The 11,662-nt window shown below is 36.2% G+C and overlaps 1 protein-coding gene across 3 annotated transcripts; it reads left to right on the forward strand.

The window, feature by feature from the left end:
• The first annotated feature begins 1,817 nt into the window (after nt 1–1,817).
• Nucleotides 1,818–8,404, forward strand: LOC132273593 (putative UDP-glucuronate:xylan alpha-glucuronosyltransferase 3). 3 transcript variants are annotated; one of them, XM_059774574.1, is made up of 6 exons: nt 1,818–1,959; nt 2,107–2,216; nt 5,142–5,227; nt 5,306–5,342; nt 5,917–6,554; nt 7,160–8,404. In XM_059774574.1, the coding sequence occupies exons 2-6, from the start codon at nt 2,152–2,154 to the stop codon at nt 8,188–8,190; spliced, it is 1,857 nt and encodes a 618-aa protein (XP_059630557.1). In that variant the 5' UTR covers nt 1,818–1,959; nt 2,107–2,151; the 3' UTR covers nt 8,191–8,404. The 3 variants fall into 3 exon arrangements, with proteins under 3 accessions (XP_059630557.1, XP_059630558.1, XP_059630556.1); XM_059774575.1 differs by having other exon boundaries at nt 5,142–5,182; XM_059774573.1 differs by having other exon boundaries at nt 5,142–5,342.
• Nucleotides 8,405–11,662: the final 3,258 nt, after the last annotated feature.

The raw sequence follows: 11,662 nt of genomic DNA on the forward strand, positions 1-11,662 counted from the left end.
AAAACAGGATGCAATTCTTGTAAGCTACTTCGATTAAAATGCTCATTGAGTATCAGTCTGGACCAGACATGGTTTGCTCTTGTGAAGAGGATAGAGGCCCAAAAAGGAAGACTATTAGCTTAGCTGTTGTGGAAGAAAAATGGAAAGATTTTGCAATTTGACAGAAAAGGGCCAATATCATATTTCCTTTTATAAGATCATATTTCCCTTTGTAATCAGAATGTGACCAATACGGCAAAGAATCATATTTCCTTTTATAAGATCATTGAAATTCAGCTTAGAAATAATATGGCAGACACAACCCAAATCCCTCCCATGTACAACACTGTCATCTAAGAATGGAAATAATGAGTTTATGCTAAATTTATTGAAGCTCTACTGCAATTTTTAGAGGAATTGTATTGGAGAGAAAAAACAAAGATGATTAATCTATATATACATCCAATTAGAAGTGCTTATGGGAATTCTTCACCAATCTCTTACAACAATACTGAGAGAGGATTTATATATACGTTTCTCGCCGCCGTCGTCGCCATCACAGATCCTCGCCGTCTCATAGTATCAAGCTTCAGCTTCACCAGCGAATAAGAAGAAAGAGATTTTTGCACAACCAAGAAAAAGAGAACAAAAACATCGTCTGTGGCAACCTAAAATCTTTCTTCCTTATTTTTGAGAAGTCAAAATAGGTTGCTCTTCCACTTGTGTCTCACAGCATCGCCGTCACAGATCCTCGCCGTTGCCGTCTCGCCGTCATAGATCCTCACCGTCGCCGTCGCCGTCTCACAGCCTAGCCGTCACAGATCCTCACCGTCGCCATCTCACAGCCTCACCGTCTCAAACCTACCACCATAACCTGTCGCTGTTACAGATACCCACCACCACAACCCGTCGCCGTCACAGATCCTCGCTGCCATCACCACTAACTAAACCAGATGAAGGCTTGATATATATATATATATATATATATCTTTTAAATATAGCATCTAATTATATAGACAATGGTATTTTAGGAATTTTAATAAAAAATAAAAATATTGTTGACCTCATCAATTTTCGTCGTTGACTGCTGTTGACTTTAACAAAAAAGAAATTTGTGTAGAATATTTTCAAAATTAGGAGAGATCCAATAAATTTTCAAATAGTTATGTTGCAATGAGTGTGCATATAAGTAATGGGTCCGGTAACTCCTCTGTGCCTCCTTAGCACGATGTTAAACCTTTTGAAGCTTAATTTGGCTATCTATAATTTTAGACTAGGCTTTTGACTGCCCTTAACACAACCTGGTCTGCATAATATAACCTAATTGAAAATAGTTTTAAAAACTTTCTAAATATTTTGCAAATGGTCGTTTGATTTAAGTCATACAAATCAAAAGATATGTTGCTCCCTCCTTATCCCCAAACAGGAGGAAAACTTTGAGAAGTCCGACTCTAGAAGTACGGAAAAAAAAAATATATTTTTAGTCATCGATGGAAACAGACTTGTATAGCTAAAAAAAAAAATTGAACTCATATTCAGTATACTTAATGATACTTAATACAATGCGTTCAAACACTAAATATCCATCCATTCTATTATCCAACCGTGCTAGAATAAAAATAATGACTCCAACTATTTAATCTAAGATCAACTTTCAGTTCAAGCAGTAAAACATATTGGATGGACTAGGGGTCGAATGGGAAAGCACACGGTTTAATTTTGGTGTGTTTAATTTCCTCAACCAGATCAAAGGACAATTATGACAAATTAAGAAAGTTAATTCATTAATTAATTAACAATTCTACGGTTTCGAGTCCGCTTTATCATTTGACTCTTGCCAGAACTAGAACTAATAAAATCTGGACCCGATTTCACTGTTCCAAGTTCCAACACTTAAAACGGTTAAACACTTCTCTCTCCGGTCTTTATGGTCTTCACTGCCATTTCTAAGTAATTTCAAAATCCCAGCATAGATCACAGGTATCTCGCTACTTTCTCTCTCTAAAACAATCGAAAGTTGCAGTAATCTATAACCTCGTGGACTTTGTGTTTTTTCCTTCTTTTTTTTATTGTTTTATTTATTTTTTAATTATTTATATTCAAATTTGACTTCGACATTGTTTTCAGATCAGAACCAGATGTTGCCTTCCCCAAGCTGTGACTGAATCAAAGATGAGAGGAACCATTGGTACCTCCCCCAGCCCCATCGAAGCCAGGCACCGGCTCTCTTCAACCAAGTCAGTCTCTCTCTCTCTCTCTCTCTAACACACACACACACACACACACAAGCCTTTCTTTTTTTTTTTTTTTTTTTTTTTTTCATATGATGGTGGATGAATTATACAATTAAAAGAACAAATTTTGTGAATGCCCAGATGTGGAGGAGGTTCATGCCTAATATGGACTGTAGGTCATTGTTAACTAGATGAAGTAATTTTGGGCCCTTACTTGTCCTTTTTTTTCCTGCAGACATTTGGGTCAAAGTTAGATTAGTTAGGTAATGAAAATTTAATAGTGTAAACATTACTCCATTTGGTTTGGAATGGTTTCAAATTAAGTTTTGTAATTTCAGTTCAGAAGAAACAATTTTTATATTTGCTTAATTCATGAATATGACATCTGGGTTCAAGTCTGTTCTCTCGTCTGATTTGACAACTTATGGGTCATTCTTTTACAATCATAAATACAGAATAGAGGGATGCTCACCATATTGTTGTGTTGAGTTCATGATGTACTATTAATTATTGAGAGTAAATATGAGTACAAGAAAATCGAGGTCAAAACAATAAGAAACGATGCTTCAATAAGGGGAGCTCGTGACTCTTGTCATGAGAGAGCCCTCTTGATAGCATTACTCTAGGTAAATATCTTTGTTGTACAAGATTTTTCAATTGAGTCAAAAAAAAAAAAACTTGGCAATATTTCTAAAACTAGGCACATTGTATGCTTTGATAATTCCTAAACTTGATTCTTCAGGAATTTAGATTTTTGTTAATGAAAGATTTCATTTATGGGACCTGCTATTTCCGTAATATTTTTGTTTTGCTGAAATTTGTGCATCACATCTAATATTTGTCTGAGTTCTCTAATGAACGACACTTTTATGTAAGTTGTGAAAATTCCAAATCTTAACTTAACCCTCTTCCTTCTCCCCCAAAAAAAAAATCCGAGTTTCCTTGAGCATCAAAATTGCATTGTATGGAAGTGGTTTAAATGTTTCTCAGTTATTAGATATGTCTAGAAGGTGGTTAATAGATGTAGTTCACTATTTTTGTTTCATTTTAAACATTAGATTAATTTTAATACACACAAGCAACGAAAACGAAACAATACTATCAAGTATTTAAGGGAAACACAATTTTTATTTATTTATGTGCCATTAGCTAAAATATTACGGAGACTATGCTGCCTCAGGTGAATTTTCGGTTACTTTGGTATTGTTCTTCCAAATTCATTGATTTCAGTACTTTCAGAATCAGTTGCCGTTGCTTTATCTCTGACGTTCAGTACCCTTTTGACTCCAGTACTTTCGGAATTACCAGCAGTACTGATCAACATTAATGCAATCACCTCATGATGATCTGCTTCTCATATTGATAATACGCCGATGCCCTTCCACAAATGTGTGCAAAGAATTGATTGTTAATGACAGATGCACTGCCCGTGTTTGATGGTTCAATGAAGGCCTTAAATCTGACAATCAGTGAAGCACAAATACAAACTATGCTCATGTATGCAAAAACTCAATTGAAAAGTCTTTCAACCCAAAATCGGCTCTCAAAATCTGAGTTTGTGCATGTGTATTGAGAGAGAAAAAAAAAAAAGAAGAAAAACCCAAGGTTTATATAGCTTGAACACTTGCAGTTTTGGTTGAAAATACTTTAAATATATCTAGAAAACCTTTTGTAAAGAAGGAGATAAGTTTTGGACATGTTTGGAATCAGAAAATCAAATCCTATCTGAAGCATGATTGAAGTAGTTTTGGCATGTTGCTCGCTGGACGTGCATGGGCCCTCTGGTGCACTTACACCAGTGCATGTCAAAGTAATGGACCAGTGCATTTGTTTTCTGGTTCTCAAAATGAAAAAGAATGCACTTGTACTGGTGCATTTGTGCACTTCAAACGTTTGCGTGACTCCACAGTTCAAAACAAAGTTTTGGAACATTTTCGAACTTTTTGCAAAACTAATCTTATTTAAAATCTTGTTTAACAGTCACATTGGTTTTCCTTCAAACACTCAATTACCTGTTTCTAATGTGTGTTTCTTTCGATGAGGTTCGGATGCATCAATCTTGGACTTTGTTAATCTTTGAAACACTCGAATAGGATTAGAGTCTAAAAGCAAAATTACAACTCAATTCAGTTTTGAAATCGAAATTTGCCAACTCTAAAAATTAAAATACCTAGCACATGTTACAAGTGACATTCAACTATTAGTTTTTTTTTTTTTTTTTAATTAGTTCATTCATTAATCTCTTCTATGAGTGGATCTGTGGAAACATGGGATTGCTGGCAATTGAAGTTTTAAAGGGAACTTGGGCCATACGTGCAGGAACAATTTTTGTCAAAAGAACACTAGATTTAAACTTAGTCTCTGTCCTTCCATGTAAGAAATCTAAACTGAGGGGTATGCAGTCACTGCACTAAGAGACCAAAGTGGAGTACGATATTTTTCTTTTTTCTATTTCTCTATGAAGAAAAAAGAGTACCTCGTAATTGAGAGTAATGCTTTCACAAGGAAGAAGAGGACAGCCAGGTGGTTTGTATTTCCCCAATCCTATTGTTTTCACCAGTGATTCACCGAGAATCCCTTAGTTTTTGATAGGTGGATTTTAGGGTTCTAGCTTGCATTGCTTTTGTTGCCTTGGTTTTCACTGGGGATCAGACCAAATATTTTGTAGCAAACTGAAGTCTGCTTCTATCTGTGGCTGGAAATGTATTGTTATTCACATTTATTAAGTATCTGAATATTCATTATTTGTGATGCTTTTATCCAATGCATAAATTATTGAAGTGAATTAGATCACGTCATGTCCATAAAAAATGCTTCAGGATGATAAGTCTGCCTACTGTCATCTTGAATGCTGTCACTGCTGGTTTCTGCTATTTGAGGTTTTCTTCACCTGCTTTATGTACTAATGTTTTCTTGAATATGGTCCAGTGAAGACACAAACAAAAGAAGATCTTTAAGAAGTAAAGTTGGTGAGAAGTCCTTCCATATCCCCAGCCAATATAGGAATTTAAATTGCAAGTTCCTTACTCTGAAACTTGTGTTGATCATTATCGTTTTGGGGACATTTTTGACACTCCTCCTCTCTCCAGCAGTTTATAACACAGATCATCCATCCAGTTCTGGATCTCGGTATATTTATTCGCTACTCTTCTTGCTTTTACTCTTTATTAGTTTCGTTTAGTTTACTCTTTGAATTACTCTTATATTAAATTTATTTTATTTTTCTATAAAGAGATCCCCCAATGGTATGATCTCTCCTCCTCAAATGGGGAGGTTCTGAGTTTGAGTCCCACTAGGGACATATTGTGAATATGGGTGTGGTTGTTTGCTTTAACATCCAAAAAAAGAAACAAGAAGATATTTTTTTCTGGGGAATCTCTTTATAGAAAAGTAATATAAATTTAATATAAGAGTAATTCAAAGAGTAAACTAAACGAAACTAATAAAGAGGTTCTGAGTTTTTTCTTTTTTTGGATGTTAAAGCAAACAAACACACCCATATTCACAATATGTCCCTAGTGGGACTCAAACTCAGAACCTCCCCCATTTGAGGACGAGAGATCATACCATTGGGTGGAGGCCCTTTGGTAAAAGCTTTTTTCTTTTCCTTCTTGGCAAATGTCCTCTAATCATTTGTTTGCTAGGATAAAGAAATTATTTTTTCTTGTTACAACGTTTTGAAGGCAGATTTTACTGCATGCAGGCCAAGTTTTGTAGACCGATGGATAGGGGAAAAATCTTCTGCAGATCAACGTTATGTATCATTTTTAGATATTAATTGGGAACAAATCTCAAAAATAGTTGAGAAACTGACCGACCGGAATGAGTATCAGGGAATAGGTTTGTTAAACTTCAATGAAAGTGAAATTGATCAGTGGAAACAGTTGATACCGGATGCAGAGCATGTTGTTCTGCACCTGGATTATGTGTCAAACAATGTAACTTGGGATTCCCTATACCCTGAATGGATCGATGAGGAAGGGGAATTTGAGGTTCCCACTTGTCCTAGTTTACCAAAGCTTCAGGTCCCTGGAAAACCACGGATAGATCTCATTGCTGTCAAGCTTCCTTGCAATAAGTCGGGGGATTGGTCAAGAGATGTGGCTAGTTTACAGTTGCAACTGGCAGCAGCTAGGCTTGCTGCCACTGCCAAAGGGTATCATCCAGTGCGGGTAATTTTGGTGACTGACTGCTTTCCACTTCCAAATCTTTTTACTTGCAAAGACCTTGTTGTTCATGAAGGCAACGCATGGCTGTACGAACCCAACCTTAACGCACTCAGAGAAAAGCTCCAGCTCCCAGTTGGATCTTGTGAACTAGCAGTTCCACTCCAGGCTAAAGGTCAGTATTAAACTCATGTCTTCTTGTCATTTATTTCAATAATTTCCACATCATCAAGTTTCTGCAGCTAATGAAATCAACTAACTGACCTCCTTCCGAAGCCTTTGTTCTTTATGGTTCTATGTATCTTAAGATTAGTGAGACAAAGCTTGGTTGAGTTGAAATGAATTCCGTGGCACACTAATCAATCCATATGCATATCTATATTGTGGGTAGTATGAGAAGAATGAAATCAAGTATGTTAGGACACTAAGACCTACTCACCTCATCTCTGTGTGTGTGTGTCTTTAAGACCTACTCGGATCTCTCTAGTGAATAGTGATTCAATCCGGTAAAGTCATCTGATCAAACTTACTACCGGTTTGGAGAGAGAACATTGACATTTTTGGAATAAAATTTATCTGAACGATGGTCAATGTGATACTCTGTGTTCAAATTTAATCCCAAAAACATTCACAATATGACCCATAAGAGGTGGGTGCAACACCTTTTGGATATATGCCACAGGAATTGAAAATTCAAGCAGGATGCTTAATAAATGAATCTGATATTCTTATTGTAGTGTGTACTCAGTCAGTCATAACTAATGTGACATCTGTATACAGAGCACTGGTACTCAGGGAATGCACGCCGAGAGGCATATGCAACAATCCTGCACTCAGCACATGTATATGTCTGTGGGGCGATTGCTGCAGCCCAGAGTATTCGCATGGCTGGTTCAACTCGAGATCTTGTGATACTTGTTGATGATACAATCAGCAATTATCACAGAGGAGGCTTGGAGGCTGCAGGTTGGAAAATCCATACCATTCAAAGAATCAGAAACCCAAAAGCTGAAAGGGATGCCTACAATGAATGGAACTACAGCAAATTCCGTCTCTGGCAGTTGACAGATTATGACAAGATTATTTTTATAGATGCTGACATGCTTGTTCTTAGGAATATTGATTTCCTATTCGAGATGCCAGAAATATCTGCCACCGGAAATAATGGTACGCTGTTTAATTCAGGTGTGATGGTTGTCGAACCATCGAATTGTACATTCCAGCTGCTTATGGATCACATTAACGAGATTGAGTCTTACAATGGTGGGGACCAGGGTTATTTGAATGAAATCTTCACATGGTGGCATCGCATTCCGAAACACATGAACTTCTTGAAGCACTTTTGGGAAGGGGATGAGCAGGAGAAGAAAGAGACGAAAATACGTCTCTTTGGAGCTGATCCTCCAGTCCTTTACGTACTCCATTATTTGGGTTTGAAACCATGGCTATGCTTCCGTGACTATGACTGCAACTGGAATGTAGACAGATTGCAGGAGTTTGCGAGTGATGTTGCACATAAACGGTGGTGGAAGATCCATGATGCAATGCCTGATAACTTACAAAAGTTCTGCTTGCTTAGGTCCAAGCAGAAGGCAGCATTGGAGTGGGATCGAAGACAAGCTGAGAAAGCAAATTTCACAGATGGTCATTGGAAGATTAACATTAAAGATCCGCGTTTGAAGACTTGCTTCGAGGATTTTTGCTTCTGGGAGAGCATGCTATGGCACTGGGGTGAAACAAATTGGACAGAGAATGCAACTGCTACACCAGCTGCACCTGGAATTCCTACAACATCACTCCCTTCCTTGTGACTTACTAGGTTTTTCTCCAAAACTTCCAGCTTTCCATCTGTAGATGACTCGGAATTCAGTAGTTTTACAGTTTTAATCATTGCTATAGTGAAATGTATTTCCCTTAACTCCTCCTTGTAGCCAGTTTTATAGAACTTCCATATAATTTATTTTTCATCCATTCTGCACTCTTGATGTCATTGATTATTACACCTTTTGTGCTTTTGAGATACAACATTTTATCAAGTTGTAACTCGTGACATTCTTATTGCTTTTGCTATTCTAAGTTGCTTCTAATCGATATATTTCCACTTCGATAGCATATTTGTTCTGATGCCACTGTTTCACATATTTCTAAGTTCCTTTTATTTATTATTTTTTTTTAGTAGAAATTTAGGTGGGTGTTGTGATTCTCGTGTGATGGGACTCACTCATTTTAATTTTGTAAGAAGTTGAGAGGGGGGTTTCTTGTAGCAGCTCTTAAACTCTACTTGCTGGAAGCAGCTAACAGTACAGCTCTGAGTTGCTAATATTTACAATTTTACATGAGTATAAAAGAAGGGAGGCGTTCAATGGTCCGTTTGCCATCCAATGTTATTGATTACCATTCATTCTTTACCATAAGTTAAATTTAACTGAGCACAGAAAGGGTCAACTCTCCCCACCGACCCCGAAACAAAGGGCTAATTGGTGAAGGTCAATTTAGCGTTGTAGTATCTGACTCGGTCCTCGTTAAGCAGAATTAATTGAGTATATATATATATATATATATATATTGTGAAATTAAATAATAATAAAAAAAAAGAGATCAAACACACATACATACAAGAACGCACAAATTTTACTTGATTCACTCAAAATCAGGGCTACGTCCAAGGGTTATAGGGATTTTTACTATGATGATAGAAAATAACAGCGGATACAGAGAGTTCACAACTTACCGGAAAGTTGGAACTTGGTGTACAGTATCTATCAAGCTCCACAGTACCCGTCAATGTATATATGTATATAAATATATATATTTCCTAGCAAACAAATAGAACAATACATATTACATGGAACTATTCACACAAGCATCTGACAAGGAGCAAAAGATTCACAGCAATAGCATCCACTGGGCCATACATTGGTCTTGGGCAAACATTTTCATAAACAAAGTGGGGCGAAGAAGCACATAGCCCACGTGTTGGACAAGTACATCAATATTGATTGGGCTTGAAGCACAACTAAACAGGCCCATGATATTGTGGTCCATCCTGCATCCACCAGAAGCTTCACCCAGGCCTAGATCGCCAGAGCAAAATCGTCTCATGTTCAATAGGAGACCTGTTCAGCCGGTCCCTATCGTTCCTCCATCAGCGGCTGCACTGTTCAGTTTGAATTTTCAATTTCAAACTCTCGCCATTCTTCTTTCTTCTGCTCTCCCAAAATATAGAAACAAATTATAATTGTTTCCAAATGAATTCAGAACTCTCATCCCTTTCCTAATTTTTCTTCTTCTTTCCAAATTTACAGGGTTCTTTCCAAATTAACAGGGCAACTGGAACATGATTTGATTGAATGCCGGAAAAGGAAACTGATAAGAAAGAGAAGACGAAGCTACAATGTCACCGGCAATAAAATTATAGGGATTACAAAGATAAATACTTGCAGACATTATAGTCCAAGAATTTAGGGTTTGTATTTTTCATTATTTCAGTGTTTATAACTGAATTTGTGAATCCTATGAAATTATATTTCATTACTTTAGTTTTGTTTGGTCATTCGTGAACTCTTATTAAATTGTGCAATTCTTTTTTGTTGTTATGCCTGTTGTATGCCTTAGTACTTTGAAAATAAATTATTTTGCAATCCCGTTTATTTATTTCAAAACCCTAATTAATGTGTATTGATAGAGATTATATGTTGTAAGTTGTATAAGCATATTGATTATTTATAACATATGAATGGGAAATCTGAAAATTTTTATTTGTGATAAATACTACAAAATAGTTGGGATATTCTTTATTTATTCGGAATGGAGCTTTGAACTTGTAATTTAAGATCTTAAAATAAATTTTCCATTCTATTCCTGTAAAGCAATGTTGTATACAATTTGTAATGGTAATTGAGAATTATGATTGGTAATTATAAATAACATAACGTTGTTGTAATGTTTTTGAAATTAAGTGCAAAAAAGTTTGGAAGTGAATGTTTAATTATTTTAGTTTTGTTTGGTTATTCCAGAACTCTTATTAAATTGTGGAAATTTTTTTTTATTGTTGTGCCTGTTATATGCGTTAGTATTTGATAAACGCTGAAAAGTGCGCATTTAAACCCCTTAAGCTTGAATGTTCTAGTACCCTATTCTATCTTATTTTTTCATTTTAGTCTAATTTCATATTATGTCCATTTTTAGGCACTTATCCCCAAAATAAGTCAATTCAGCTGAATTAAAGTATTTAAAGAAGCAATCTCAAACTTAGTGGAAGAAAAGAGCAAAGTGGATGCAAAGTGATGAAGAAAGCCTTCTACAATCGATCGAACCCAAAGTTCCGATCGATCACAGTGATCGATCCAACCATGCCATGATGGATCGAGCCTTTTGTCCTTATCCTCAGTAAAATATCTTGTTCGATCGACCCAACATTTCTTTCGATCGATCGAACCCCTTTAATCTTATCCTCACCTACCACTTTTGTCTTTTTCCCAAAAATATCTCAGCCTTGTCATTATCCAAAAAGTGTGCCGCCAAGGTTTGATCGATCCAAGCAACCTCGTGATCGATCGAACTACCTCAAGTTGCATGAAAAACAGAGTTCCAGCCAAATTAAAGGTGTGTTCGTGGTATAATCATTTGGAGGTCCTAGTGCACGAGGTCTGACCATTGGGTGTGACACTTGAGTTACCTAGATAAAGATTTTGGCTATTTTGAGTAAAGAGATTGGTTAGTTGGAGAGGCTTGGCTAGAGATTAGAGAGAGAAATTATACAATTTGGAAAAGTTCTTCCACTCATCTAGGGTTCCTACCAAGAACACAAGAGGAGGAAAATGAGCTCTACTATGGAGATAGCCCTTGAGGGTTGGATGACAACATCAATAAGTGGCTAAACCATTCTCTTGGGGCTAGAGATAGCCCTAAGCATGCCTCCTAGACTTTGATGTTTTATAATTAATGGGGATTAGTATTGTATTTCTTGTCTCGACATTTGATATATATAAATCTTGTTTCTATATTGATTTGTGTAGTTTAATACTTCCAATTGATCATTTAATTCTATTCATATGTCTATGTATGCTATAATAGATGTTCATGTGTTTATCTCTAGATTTTGTGACATTGATGCATGTCTATGTGTGTTGATATTATGAATCTAGTGATGGTTAAGGCATGGTGCTTAAATGTAATACTTTTGTAGTTACTTTGATGGTTCATACTTATTTCTTGATGGATTGTGCCACCTCCTTTGCTTAATTAGTTTAATTTTCATGTCACTAGCTTAGTTGTAGTGTA

The sequence above is a fragment of the Cornus florida genome, unplaced genomic scaffold (genome assembly GCF_030987335.1).
Source record: "Cornus florida cultivar Cherokee Brave unplaced genomic scaffold, ASM3098733v1 CherokeeBrave_3.0.0_Hap2_Chr09, whole genome shotgun sequence".
Lineage (NCBI taxonomy): Eukaryota > Viridiplantae > Streptophyta > Magnoliopsida > Cornales > Cornaceae > Cornus > Cornus florida.